Source organism: Argiope bruennichi, chromosome 10 (assembly GCF_947563725.1).
Source record: "Argiope bruennichi chromosome 10, qqArgBrue1.1, whole genome shotgun sequence".
Taxonomy (NCBI): domain Eukaryota; kingdom Metazoa; phylum Arthropoda; class Arachnida; order Araneae; family Araneidae; genus Argiope; species Argiope bruennichi.
The window spans coordinates 124,329,441-124,345,157 of NC_079160.1; the positions used below are offsets into that span (position 1 = coordinate 124,329,441).

Here is a 15,717-nt window from a genome sequence, read left to right on the forward strand (position 1 = left end):
AGGCGGCAAATCTATAATAAAATCCAACGTGTGTGTGTTGACACTCTACAGGCCAGACCTACAGTTACTAAATTTGGTTCATGTATACCTTGGAGGTCGGGAATGTGCACCTGGGGTCCCTTTTTTGAATTTTTAATTAGAATTTTCATTAAAAAATAACTTTCAAGACAAAAAAATATTTCGTTTCCCCATCGCCAAATGAGTAAGGCTTCAGTTTTTTCCCAAGCTAACGAGGATAGGCTTAACATATATTCGGCCGATTATTTCAAACGATTTTATTTATTTTCTTAATGCATTTAAAATTAAACATTGTGAATTAATCGATCTTTCAGATTCATTCTGAAGTTCTTTTCAACTAAAATAAAACAGAATAAAGGAAATTAAAAATTTCTAATCTGCATAGCGTTACCCCAACTGGCGTAGAAAAATTCACACATTTGCGTTACCATAACTGGTGTTGAAAATTCAGGCATGCGCATTGTGTTCTGATTGTTTATATCTATTTTCAATGGAAGCGGACCACAGAGAGGAGATCTTTTTCTCTATGAAGCGGACTTGATTTAAATTATTTTTAGGTTAGTTGTATGCTTTTGTAATTAAGTTATATTTATGTTAGTTTCAGTTCATCTTTTTTTACCTTTTTTCGACCGATTATTTTAAACGATTCTGTTTATTTTCTTAGTGTTTGATGCATTTAAAATTAAATATTGTTAATTAATAGACCTGCTCATGATGAATCTGAAAAAGTTTTGTTGACAAATTCTTGAGATATTACATAAATTAAGAAAGATATTCTTTAGTGCCCATAGGTTTAAATGCTCAGTGATTCTGTTTTCAGTAATCATATTACAAAAAAAAAAAAAAAAAAAAAAAAAAAAATGTTTTGTGTTAGTAAAAAATATTATTATATTAATTGCAGATTAATCATTTCCACTTTAATTTAAAGCATAAATTCCACGGGAGCTAACAGAAAATTAGAGAGATACAGATTACGTTATGACTGAAGGCCTTTATAATATTATGAGTGAATTGAAATTTGAAGTTTTAAAATATTTTAATGAAGAAGCTATTAAAGTAGGAATTACATAAAATATTTAATTATTAAAATTTTAACGAGCATTAAGATTGGCAAACCGGCTGGTCGCCAAAGGCGGCTAGTTATGAAATAAAAGCAAAAATGAAAATCTTACAATGGATTGAATGATTGGCAAAAGCACGTGCTTGTATATTTTGATGGATAGTTTGAATCCTGTAAAAACATTGTTTCTGATAATGTATCAAACTGAATTAAAAATTTTATTAAATTAAATGAAAAATTGTACGAAAATGAAATTAATGTCATTAAAAAGATAATTTTTTTAGTCTTAAGATAAAACACTTTTTAAAAGAAAATTGTTTTGGAAGATATGAGAATCACTTTCTGAAGGCAAATCATAGCGATTATGGCTAGACTTAAATACATGGGTGCCAAAATTGAAAATTTTTTTTAGCAATTTTGTTTTAAATATAATCATGACAATTTTTTATTGCAACTTTAAAGTTGATTGTTAGCATTTCTGGTGTACATTCAAGATTGCAGGATTGGTATGACTTTGATGTGCGTGGCGAGCAACCGTACATTAATCTTAAGTCTCATCACATTACTTATCTAAAAATGGTTAAGCCTAGTTTTGCACTTGATTGAACTTTTTATTTGAAGCCTATTTCTTGATTTCTTTTATATCTTCTTTCCTCTGATTGAATGTCCTCTTTGGTGACATGGAGAATTATATCCATAACACATCTAATAATATTATGCAGCTCCATTAATTAGATAAGTGAAGCATTGGATTCAGCACAGCTATAAAAATGTCCAATGAATAAAGCAGCCTGAAATTCATAGGATATTTTGTTTATATTTAATTACTGCCATTCTACATTTAGTAATAAGCTCAATTTCTGTACTTTGTACATTATTGTTTTGCTGGTAGTGCATTGATCCCTCTTACTCATTCATGTCATTAATACTGTAGTGCCTCATATTTTGCACGTCTGGACTTCACACCTTCTTCATTCTTGCAGTTATGGGCCACTTTTGCTATGACGATATGTGAACACTTCACAAAAGCTGCGATTTCAAAAATGTGCCACCGCCTGATTTACCTGTTATTACTGCAAATAATACTATGCGGACACGTATTCTGAAAAATCCTTTATAAGCTTTTTTTTTTTTTTAAAAGTTTCAAAGTCTTACTTGTGTTTTGCCACAACAGTGTCTGCGTCAATCTTCATAGTGGTCATAATATTGTGACAAGGCTGTGTGTTAACTTGAGTTACTTTCTTCTGCAGCAAAGTCATTTGACATTAAGAATTACAATCTTAGGAAAATTATAAAATTGGGTTACATTATGCAAATTTTATTTTATTTACACTGGATATTTTATAAAAACTGATTTTCACAGTTATATTGTTGCTTCATTTTGTTATATAAGTTTAATCTACTTAATATTAATCTACTTAATCTTAATATTTTTGCAAGCTTAACATTTGTTCCAAACAATGACCCTCAATTAAAAAAATTATGATTATTCAAATCAAACAACAAAAATTTTAAATATATTTAATAAGATTTCCCATTTTCTCACAATCTGTGTCCGAAATGCCTTGTTGTTAAACAAATCTTACATAAGGAAGAAGTTGTGATTAATCAGACTTTTCCACTTAACTGGGTATTTTTACTTTACTTATATTGAACAAAGTGTCTATAAAGTATAAGAAACACAAAACCAAGATGTAAATTATAAAATTATTTTGAGTTTATTTTGAGTTAAACAAATTTATCCTTTTGTGTAGTACAATCCATACAATAGGTATGCATCTCAGAAGTATATTACAGTGGCTTTAAATACTGTAACCAAACAAAGATTAAAATTCTCCATTTTGGTGGGCATATTTCGCCACTGTTACACCAAAATGTTGTAAAACATACAAAAATTTGATGCAACAGTTGGCACCACTAACGATATATGGCATTCATGACAATAACAAATACAATGCAACAATTGCATATAACAATACAGAAACAGATACAGTTAATCTATACAAGTGTCTTATATCAATAAAATGTTTTGAAAACTTTTATACAATATTTTGATATAACAAAAACAATATAGAGATAGTTAATTTTTTTTTTTTTTTGCTGGGCAGAAGAGGAGATTTAGAAACTATAAAAATACATTGCATTTGTTTGCTTGTGTAAAAAATGGAAAACCTGAAAATACAATGAACAAAATCTTGTGATGCAACTTCTAGTGATAATTCAAAAGAAACATGTTTCGCTATATATCAGTTCCCATATTGTTTGGTGCAACAAAGAAATTTATATTAAGTGAAAATCCTCCTTTTGTAGACTGCAATTGAGAAATTTTTTTCTCTTTATGTTGTTTCAGAGATTTGTAATGAGTAAAAGCATATATACACTCACTGACAATGACTAAAATAAACTTTTATAAATCTTGTACAACAGTCAATGTTACAAATTATACATCAGCATTTATCATACATTAAAAAATAAATTTTGATTTATACATTACAATTAAAAAACCCCACTAAATTTCAATCGCTATAAATCATTAGTATAACAATTACTGGTATTAATAATTCTGAATTTCATACTGAAAATAAACATTTTATTATACAAGAAAAGAAATAATTTATATATATATAAATGATTTAATGAAAATATAAAATTATCTTCATCACAAAATATTAGAACCTTTTAGCAAACATTCAATCAAAGTCAGTGCGGAAAAGATTATTTACAACATATGTATAAATAATTATACATCAACTATATTTTCTGAAATGTTCCTAATATGTTTGAAATCTATATGCTTGTTTCCTTCTTAATTTTACAATTAAAAAAAAAGAAGCTGTTTACTTATTTTAGCAATTAACTATGGTATTACTCAATGTGAAATTTTATACAACACATCTCCATAAGTGAAACTTCAAACCTTCTATTTAAAACAAATAAAAACCTATCAAAATCAAATCTCTTGTTTAGAAATAACATTAATCATAAATTTTTTAAAAGTTAAAAAATATATATCGATTTGGCCAATGAGTTTGTGCAGTTTTTCAAAAAGGTATGAAATGTGACTTCAGTGCAATTCTGGAAATACCCAACAAGACATTAGATTTAATAAATTTTCTTTACTTTTTTGACAAAATTTCTTAAAAATGTAAAATTTTCTATTTTATTAAGAAACTGGCAAAATTATATTGTTGGCTAATTTCAGTTTTAGGAATCCAAGATATTTGTTTGTAAATTCCTCAATAGTTTTCCCAAAAAATTCAAAAAACTGCAAGACAAAACATATTAAAAGGAGTTTCATGTTAATTGTCCATTCTTTTAAGATATTTTAAATCCACACTGTTGTCTGATTCCAAAATTAGAAAATCCAAGACATTTGTTCCTCAATATATTTTTTATACAATTTGAAAGATATGAAAGTACAACACCTATTGTCCCTTATATCCAGTGAAGTTATAATTGTGAAATGTTTAGGTAAAAAAGTAACGAAAATTAATAGTTCTTAAAAAAATATGTTACAATTTTAAATATTTTTATAGAAAATCATTTAAAATGCTATATAAGAAATATGGAAATAAAATTTTTCTCAGTAAAAACAAATAAAAGTTGTGGAACAACCTACTTCGATTGATAAGTCCAAGCAATATTTTTAATATAGTTTATATTAAAATATATACAACTATGTTTTTATAGTCATTAAATCAATATATTAAAAAGAGATTTCATACCCTGCATTAATTATCCAATTAGTTAGATTGGATCTGGTCCCAATTAATTTGGTTAAATGGGAGTTCTACAGCATTTATATAAATAATCTATATATCTGCTACACATATGGTAAATATTACACACTAAAAAATATTTCCTTTTTTTTTTTTATCATTCTATTGTATAAGTAATTTTGTCTGAAAAAAAAAAAGACGAAAAATTTTCCCATTTAAAAAAAAAAAAAAATTGTATTAGTTTAGGTTTATGAAGCATTTTTCTGATTGACACGTTGCTCATTTATTGTAAATAGAACATTTCAAAGTGATTTCTTTACAAATATTCAAACGAATGGACATATTCATTACACTGACAGAATATAATTAGACCTATATATACATATATAGAATTGAGTGCTAAAAGTAATTTGCAAAATTTCATCAATTTTATTCAATTATTTTCAATATACTGCATTCAAGGAATCTACTAAAATTTTATAATTTTGAGGGAAAAAAAAAAAAACTGTTTGACACAAATTATTACAATATGAATGAGATAGTCAAAATTGTTAATAAAATGCAAGTGTCATACAATTATGTTCCAGTATTCATTGTGTAAATCAGCAACCTAAAGAAGCTTATACTGTTATATTAAAAAATTTCGTTCAAGAAGTTTGTTATTACAGTTAAAAATTCATACTCAGCTGAATGCAAAATGCAAAATGCAAAAAAAAAAAAAAAAAAAAAAAAAGAGGAGGGGGGGGGGAAGAAATCTGGAACAAAATGATCACTACATAATTAAATAAATCATACCATAAAATTTTATGTTTATTTAGAAAAACAGCACAGACTCAATGAATAACTCCAAAACTTCAATTTAACCATTAAAGGAATAATTAGAGAGATATTAGAAACAAAATTTTGTTGCAGTAAAAATAAATACCTCACTGTAAAGTAACCTATTATATAGTTTTAAACCAGGCCTAGTCCAAAGGAATATAAGCCCACACAAGTGATTCAATACATTACAAAACAAGGAAATGGTACATTTTATACAGTCTGTATGGCTCCTTTGACTTTGCTCCCAGAAGAACCCTGAGTGTTTGTCTCCGAAGCATTCAGGGCAGAGGAAGGTGGATGGAATTTTTCATCTGATTGTTCAGCAACACAACATGGTTTGTTGCAAGCTTCAGTAGGACTATGCATAGCCAAAGGAGTATCTGTAACATTTGTTGGATTCCTTGCAACAGTAGGTGCCTCACTCATTTCTTCTTTAACAATGTTTCTGGGGAAAAGTTCATCACTGGATCTAGGACCCCGCTCAGTAGAGCTGCCTGTATTGGTTTTGTCATTCACACTAGTAGAGTTCACATTTTGACCGAGCACTAACTGTTGGTGAATGTTGCAAAGACCAGGTGGAGCACTGATCCTTGCCTATAAGATAATGCAACATAAAGTACATGCTCAAAATTATGAATTTTGTAAAGAGTTTAAATTTGAATAAATATGGAATTGCATACCTGAAAATAATAAACATCAAATTGAAAAAAACCTCTAATTAAAATGAATTAAGATTAGCTGAACAGGGCTTGTAGATATAAACTCCAATTAAAACATAGGTTTAAATGAAAAAGTTGCCAAATGATGCAATGTTGCCATGCTGATAAAGATTCTACTTCTTCTATTCTAAGATATTCTTCTTTTATTATTGCTTACTTTGGAACACTCCACTACTTCAATTTTACGAGATGTTGGTTTAATAATTTTTCCCCCCCTCATCCAAGGTGCCTGAAGAGCACATATGCCAAAGGTGGAAAATTTGAAAGAGATTATTACGATTCAGATTTCAGTTTGAGCAACAAATTATTAAGCCTTGATAAAGTTCACTTTAACTTGATTGTTTGTGAAAAGATTTTTTTAAGAATGGAAACTCCAACTGTTTCAAAATTTATTTCTGTGAACACATCAACAGGAGAATAGGATTTCTTTTAAATAATTCTAGTTGAAAATTTTAATTTTTATAAAAAAGCAGCAGCTATGTCATTGGTGCTGCACAAACTTCGAATTAAAGAGCATAAAATTTGCACATATAAAAACTATAGAAAAAAGTAAACACATGTTTGGAATATTAAATCTGCTATTTATAAAATATCTCACTGTTTCATAAAATAATGGGTGAAATCAGTCAGTTCATGCATCAAATACACTTCAACTGTATAGCTTAGCTGTTATTTTGTAGAATGATAAAATTGTAAAACAAGATTTTTTTTTTTATGTTAAAAGAAAAAGTTTTATAATAACAGCAAAATGCCAAATGGTGACACTGTGATAATAAAACTATAACAATTATTCTTGTATTGCTTCTCAGGTGAATATTAAGAATTTTTAATGTCAGTGAATTTTCATTGCTATTCTAAAATCTTAACACTAATTTAAGAGCCAATTAAAAATAATAAATAATATGAAAGAAATAATTGTGAATACATTTTAATCATTACTTTGAATGAACATAATTTATAGCATTTTAAAAACAAATAGCAAAATTTATTTATTATTCTATGTGCTATTTTTATTGTATCCCCCCCCCTTTTCTCAAATGATACAAAGCCTGCAGCAATACATAAGTACCATTAAGAAGGATTTAATATTTACAGCATAATCAATTTACCTCAAAATGCATTGTTTGTTTAAAATAAAAGCTAAAAATATTAGAACATTATAAGCTTTGTTACATCAAAGATATACAGCTCCCTTGCACTTTTTTTTTATTTTTATTTTACACAACTAATCATAAAAACCAAACAACTTTACCTCACTTTGGCCATCTATTTACCAATGAAAATTCCATTTGGCATTTTCACAATTAACTTAATATAAATTTTTTTTTGTATCAATTATTAAAAATCACTAATGGAACTTTCAACATGATTACATTCTCACATTAAGTATTGTTTACAAAGAAGTATTGAAAATAAATGTACTTTAATAAACTGTCCTTGCTATTTAGTGTACAGTCTTTGCTGGGCAGATTTTTCCTAACAATTCACCAAATGATTAATTTATTTATAGGAGGGAGAGTGGACAGAGAGACTGAATATGAAGAAGTTACCTATGGGTTTACTACTAGGCTATGATAAGAGTGGAAATTTTATATAAATATAATCACTGAAACTTCTATATTTCACTCTTGATTTACAGTTAAGTGCATTTCAGTCGAACTATGTTGCTTAAAATTCTTTTTTATTATTTCATTTTTTTCAGTCAAGAAAGTTCATTAAGCAAGCCTTTTGATTAGAATTATTACTTTTCAATTACAAGATACAATGAATTAAATACAATTAAAAATAAGATGATACATTTCTTAGAGAGTACTAGAAAAAGTTGCAATATTTAATATAATTTTAAATATTAATGCTGAAAATACAATTTATTGAAACCCTTATAAACACTTCAAGAAATCTTCAAAATAAGGCAACTTTAAGAGATTTAATAAAAATGCAAACACACCATTTGCAGTTTCTGTATTGTTACTGCCAAGTATTACAGTAAAGCAAGATAAGCATACAAATGTGCTTTGAAAAAAATCATGTTACCTGTGGCAAACCGGACGAATTACGTCGTCTTATACTGGGGCTGCCATGACGAGCATTGTGGATTCGGGACATATCTTCTAATGGAATCTCCTCTGAACTGACACTCTGTCGAGGAGAAGACTCTCGGGAGCGAGAGCCATGCCTCCTAGGGGATGAGGGACTGCTGCTAGTCCGCCTGCGCTCAGAGGAACGTTTCTCTTCTGGTTCACTGTGCTTGAGTATGGCTGCATGTCCTGGGACTCGGCTGGAGGAAGGAAGTAGAGGGCGGTGGTGGCAGTAAGTGGGACGTAGAGAACTAGAAGCAGTCTTTCCTCTCAGGCCTGTATCTTGAGATTGGCTACGGTGCATTACTGAGAAATAAAAGGAGATTCAATCAACATAAAATTAATCAAATTTTATTAAGTGCTAGATGGCATGCTGTCAAGATAGGCTACTTATAAGCAATATCTTGGATATTGCTGTCACAGATTAACCAACAAAAGTTATAGTAGATAATCTCAATCACATTGGCAAAGTGAAAAATATGATATATAAATATATAATTGATAATCGATTTTAGACATAAATCTATTACAACTCTGCTGTTTAATTATAGTAGGATCTTCCCTACTTATAATGTTAACATTCAAATCAAAACTAATAAGTAAAATCAGTTTGATCATAAAATTGCAAACCGCAGCTCATATACCTACACTACAATCCAGCATTAACAAGTGTAAATAAAATGTGAAGCTTCCAATCTGATAATGAATTTTTATTCAGTTAAATAAATAATAAAAAATAAATCAGTTAAATAAATAAATAAAAAAAGACTGCTTCATGTGCTAGAGACCAAAACAGAAGTTGGGATTTCACATTCTACAATAATACAGAGCATGAATGGCAGGAATATTTTTTAATTCCACCAGTTTTACAGACAGTTGGATTTTTTTTTAAAATATAAACTATACTCTAAATATTAAAATGAAAGGCTTACAGAAATTAAAAATGCTCACTACAAACAGAGATACTGGCGAGAGCATTCAGAAAAATTTATGAAGCAAAAAGAAATTGCAGACCTAAAAAGATTTCAATGAAATATTAAGAGTCTTCATTAAACTCAAAATATTACATCCTTTACAATATTTTCTGATGAGGAGTAAATTAAAGTAAAATGCAATTTAAAAGAAAATAATTTTTTAAAAAAGATTTATTTTACTTCAAATGGTTCCATTTTTATTATTCATTAGTTTTTACTTTATAATAACTAGGCTTTTATTATTCAATTTTCCTGTGGTTAATCAAAAGATGATGAATATCTGAATGAAATATCTGAATACCTTTTTAAAAACAATTCCAGCAAAGGAAAGAGTAAAAAATTCTTTTCAGTCTTTTCACATATTTTGATAACAAAATTCAATTAAAATTTCATGTACTTTGATGACTGACCATAGGATTACTATCATGATTTTCCTATATTAGTATTCAATTTATTCATCACATATAGGGTGATATAAGATCTGAATAATGAGAATCAAACCTCCAAGAAATTTATATTTCTAATCAATCTGATAAATAAACATTTATATCTGTGTTTTCTGAATTCCAGCAAGCAGCATAAGTTGAAAATGAAGCATATTCAGGCAATTCTACATCCAGCTATTAATTAGTGCCCTTTTTATATGACTATTTTGATTTTTGAGAAATTTGCCTATTTTTAGGCAATTTATACACAAAATCTTTAAAATATTTGTAAACATTTCTACAAGATCTAAATAAAACATTATTTCCAGATGTTTTTTTAATACAGCAGTCTACGCAAAAATGTGGTTAAAGAAAATGCAAATTTATGAATAATTATTCATTTACTCACTTCCTTAACTGGGAAAATGTGCCTTCAAATATTTATTTACATAGTAGATGCATATTTATAAAGAAAGAGAATTATGTTAAAAAATTAAAATGAACTATATAATTGAAAAAAAAAATATCTAGCTCTTTGCTTGAGTTTATAATAGTTAAATAATTTATTATTAGTTTTATAACGGCTGTAATTATAGTTTCTTCAATCTCATAAGATTTTGCAGGTTACATAATTATAGACTGATTTAGATTAAATTAAGCTGCATTACTACACACTGCATTACATTATACTCTTATAGTTCTGTACATAAAATGCAATTCAGCAGTTTTCAAAACTACTAAAACTTTTTTGCAAAAATTTTATTCAAATTAGCAATTAATATGTCTAGCACTAGAGAGCTAAGAATAGAGCTTTTGCAAAGAAAGTTATAAATTTCTCAATTAAAACTAAATTAATTAAATTTTGGAAGGATTTTTGGAATTAAAAAAAAAATGATTTATTTGATACTAGTTCTCAACTGTAAATTGAAGCATCTTTATGAATTTTGGGCCTTTTGGAACTAGTATTAACTATTAAAAAACAAACAAACAAACAAAAAACACTTACATGAAATGTCTGCACTCTTCACTGAATGCAGGCTGTATCTGAGAGGAGAGGGACATGGCTGTATGTGGTCTGGTAGTTCCAGAAGACGAGCGATTTGGTGCAGCTTCAATTGCCGAGCCTTTTGTCGTTCCTTGCTTAGCCTTTGCTTAGCAGCCATGCATCGGATGTGATCATCAAAGACAAATTTTGCAGCCAGAAGAGGAGATCGAATGCTCCCCCCTGCTATACTGGACGGACGATGGATGGTGATATGGAGACAACGGCTATCATCTTTATCACCAGTTACCTCAATGTCCTGCGAAATTTGGGGGATTAATAAAAACCAATAAAAAGATAAATTTTAAAAAGAAAAATGATAATGTATCAGAAATTAGAGCCAATCATCTTAAAAAGGTAGATCAGAGTTAAATGGAAAGATAATTTAAAACTAGATTCTAAAAAGCTATTAATGTTTGAATGATTATAAATATATAGGTAATTATAGAAAGGTAAGTTTCAAATTCTTTAAACAAAATGATGCAAAAATTCAAGTAAAGTTCTAAATACCTGCAAGAATCCAACAAATTTGGCTATACCCCAACCACCACGTTTGTTATCTGGATCAACTAAAATCAACTGTAAAGCTTCGATAACCATGAAACCTTTTATTTTTTGCCCATCTTTGGTAATGACAGTACAGTTTATAATATTACTATTAGCTGAAAAGAAGAAAATTATAATTTCAGGATTTAACGTGCAAAAACTACAAAATTTAACTTAATTTTGAACTTAAATACTAATTAAAATTTCAAAATTATTGCTCTGAGGAGTACATTAACACCTCCTAAGGTATATATGTGGCAAATTTGTTAGATTAAATGGTCTGCCTGTAGGGTGCTGACATGCACGCATGCATTCACGCATATACACACACACTTATTATTAGTAGAGATTTTATCAAGATTAATTAAATGCAAATACACTAAATTTTAGACCACCTCATTAGCCCTTTTGCAGTTTTCTTTATTCCTTGAGTTTCTCAAGCTTTACAATATAATATCTCAAATGTTTTGTAGGAGTCTTAGCTTTCTGCTGAAGAAGCAAATTTCCTTATGAGAGTCATACAGCATCACCAGTTTCTAGTTTAACTTAGCCTTAAAATAAAAATTTACTGGATGACAACTTCACTGCCAGTAATTGGGTAGAACAGTTATCCAATAAGAAAATATTTCTTTTTCCAACCTAATAGCTTACAGCTGTAGAGGGCAAAATAAAGTTTCTGAATACCTTATTACTTATAATTCTGAAAAACATATATATATATTTAAAAAAATATGTACAGTCTCAGAAAAAAAAGTCACTTTATTCTAGCATTGTTCATCTTACAATAATTAGAAAAGTATCATTTGAGAAGAATTAATGCACCCTTAAAGACTTTTGAAAATTTCATCTGGGGCCATCTATATATTGAAAGGCTGGGATAGCTTTGTTGGTAGGACGTTGGATTCGCGTCGCTTGGGTTGCGAGTTCGAACCCTGTCGGCCGAAGCCTCCCCACATGTGTTGTGGCTGACGAGCGTATAAATCTGTCGTCATCACAAAGTCCCCCATGTCGAGAGTAATAACACTGGGGGTACTGGATAGGAGTGATCGTTCTCTGATTCAGGTCTAAATTACGATCTGAGGATGAGTGAATGAAATGCATGACTGAAGTCCGCCCAGTAAAAAGGGTTGTGACGTGTGTGTAGCTAAGTCGTTCTCTTGGCCCTAGATGGCGTTACCGAAAGAAAAAGGGGACCCCCCCAAGAGACGTACTTTCAATTAAAACCACAAATGACTTCTTAAAGTTAGTGGGCTTGTCTAGAACAAGTGCCATTAGAAACAACAACAACAGCATATAGAAATATGAACAAACTTCAAAATTTCCAATAGCAACACTCATTTTTCTCCCAAAATTTTAAAACTACATCAAAAATTATTCCAAGAAATCAAGTTTCGTTAGTACAGATCTATTTGTTTCAAAATTATGACCCAACAAAATTTTGATTTTTTAAAACTTTTATTCATATCTTAAAAAGTTACACAGTTATTGACTCAAACTCTTTTTGTATTGTAATCTAAAATATAAGGTATTACATATAGTTGGCACGCATATTTGTTATTAAAAAGTTTTAATATGCAAATATAAATTTTAAAATTAGACTTTAAATTTTTTTTAAATGGCAACATTTTTTTCCCCTTCACGACTGTACACACTTTTAAAATATATATTGTATGTTTTTCAGAATTATAAGTAATAAGGTATTTAGAACATTATGTTCAACAAGTTATTAAGTTTGGAGAAGAAAGTATTTTTCTTATTGGATGAAGCCATTTTATTTAGGCATACAAAATTTTAACTCATTCCTAACAAGTCATTTTTCTGTTACATTAAATTTTCTATAGTGATCCTCAAAAGATGCAATTAGTGGCACATTCACAAATTTCAAAATGTTGGCAGTTTTCTATTTGTTATTCAATGTTCTATTCACCACACTGTTGGAATGTAAGAATATATATAAACAATTCTGACAGGGATAAAAAAAATGGAACCAAAATAAAAGAATGCTTTCCATTGCCATATTTATTTCACAAATATTTTTACTTTTAAATATAATTTATAGTCTCGATCCTTGTAGCAAACTGAACTTTTTACTTATTGGCTGGTCACAAACAAAATACTAGAAATTACTGAAAAATGGAAATTTTATTTCTTAATAATGAATGCATAATGAACTTTATGTTTTGTAACAAGAAAAGAACAATTTGTGTTAAAGTGTTTAATATTTTTTGATACAAGTCTAAAATTTCATAAGATTAATCTTGCCTAATTATAATTGTTATTGTATTGTAAACAATTATAAATGGAATAAAGAAAATCAGGCATCAAAATATTATTAGACAACACATTTAATATTTTGGATACAAAACACACATTTATTTCTTAAACGTGAAAACAAAGAATTTCAAATAATCTTGATCATTCATAATATATTGATTAATATTTTAATTTATCATAATTTTAGTCAGTATAACATTAGGCATTTTTTTCTCTCTAAATGATTAAATGAAGAGCAGAAAAGGATAAAATGAAACAGAAAAAAAAAAAAAAAATTACTAAAGTATTATTTTGGTATTATATACTAAATAATAATAATTAAGGTAATTTATAATAAATATTATATACTAAATTATGTACTAAAGTATTATTTTGGCATGTTTGAATGTAAACAGCAACAAAAATTTGATTACTTTTTTTTTCTTAAATTACAAATTTTATTGCTTGTTGAAATAATTAATTTTTCCTCCATGAAAATACCATTATCTTTAGATCTGTATACTTGCCAAATGTGTTGCAATAATGGAAATAAAAGTTGAGAACATTTTTTACAAAATTAATATAAAAGATATTCCTGGAATAAACCTTTATAAGTTATAGAAGAAATAACCAACTTTTAGAGGAAAAAGTTGTTTCCAAATACTTGTGGCTTGATGAGGTAAATTTTAACTCTGTCAATTTAACTTTTATTACAATTGATAATTTTTTAAGATGTGAAGTTGTGACAAATATTCTCTCTTTGTGTCTTTGACCATCTTAATATACATATATTTAGACATGAGTGTATCATATTAAGAATTTGAATTACTAGAAATAATGATAAATTTCAAGGCTGCTTTCATTAAAAAAATTTTTTTTTTAAAGTAGAGCCACAATTATTTCAATACACATTTTAAATATGATTATAATCACACTGGATCATGAATATAATTAACAATAAAGTAACATTTAATCCTACTAATATGAAGAAACATTAAAAAAATATTTCCAAATTACAAACTTACTTAAATCTAAGGCATCATTCACTTTAACACAAGAAGAAATATTTGTCAAGGGAAGCTGGTTTTCCTCTTCACTCCGAAGTGTCAAAGATAGATCTCTTAGGAGAAAAAACACTCTAATAGCCTAGAAGTGTTGAACATTACTTATCATTAGCAAAAACGTACTTTTCTACAAAGATATAATTATGAAATAATAAGGAAATTTCTTAAAAATATTAGTGCATTTCTAAAACAAGTTAGTTTTGAAATCCACTAACCTTATGATGGATTGAGGAAAAAGATATTTAACTTTTACTTAATGATAGATTTAAGAAAGTTGATATATTTGAAACAATTAAATTATTTTCAACCACTTAACTTTAAGCACGAGAGCAGCAAACTTAACAATCAATGATTTTTTTAGACAATTTAAAGCAGCAGCAGATAAACAATAAACAGATTTTTTAAATACTTCTTATATAAACTGTCTTCTCTCATATTTGCAAAAATATAATTTTGTAATAAACTTTTATGATCTGTTAGAGTTTCAGTTTGTGCATTACTGCATTATCATTGACAATATATTATTATTTAAAAAAAATTTAATTATCATTAAATCCATTCATTTAATTAAACTTCGATTCCATACTACAGTCACCACTTGACATTTCCTTCTAATTTAACTTTTGAAGGGAGGAGGGGGAGGGGGAAGAGACCCCCCCCCACGTTTCAAGATTTTATAATGTATATAGCGTTAAAAAAAAGTGTATGTGGGGGTGGGGAGCAGACAATAGTTAATAAACAACTTGTACCTTTTAGTACACTAATATAATTTATTTTTAAAAACTGCAACTTAATTTTTTTTCTTTTATGAAATTTACATTAATTTGAAAAGTCTTTGATAAATATGTTAAGAAACAGCGAGATAAGACAAAAAAAAAAACAAAGTATTTTAGTTAGATAGTTTCAGCTGATGCTATACTAAATAATACATAGCAAGAAAACCGGAACATTTTGGGACAGGAAAAGTATTCTGAAACTGGAACAAAATATGTACCAA

The 15,717-nt window shown here is 28.2% G+C and overlaps 1 protein-coding gene across 1 annotated transcript in view; it reads right to left on the reverse strand.

The window, feature by feature from the left end:
• Window positions 1–2,773: 2,773 nt before the first annotated feature.
• The window catches only part of LOC129988032 (protein CLEC16A homolog), a 59,809-nt gene continuing 46,865 nt past the window's right edge, over window positions 2,774–15,717 (reverse strand). The window contains exons 19-23 of the mRNA XM_056096118.1: window positions 14,682–14,802; window positions 11,368–11,519; window positions 10,822–11,116; window positions 8,373–8,722; window positions 2,774–6,213 (exon numbers count right to left, since the gene is read on the reverse strand). Coding sequence (XP_055952093.1) covers window positions 5,830–6,213; window positions 8,373–8,722; window positions 10,822–11,116; window positions 11,368–11,519; window positions 14,682–14,802 — 1,302 coding nt within the window. The 3' untranslated portion in view covers window positions 2,774–5,829. The remainder of the gene's footprint in view (window positions 6,214–8,372; window positions 8,723–10,821; window positions 11,117–11,367; window positions 11,520–14,681; window positions 14,803–15,717) is intronic.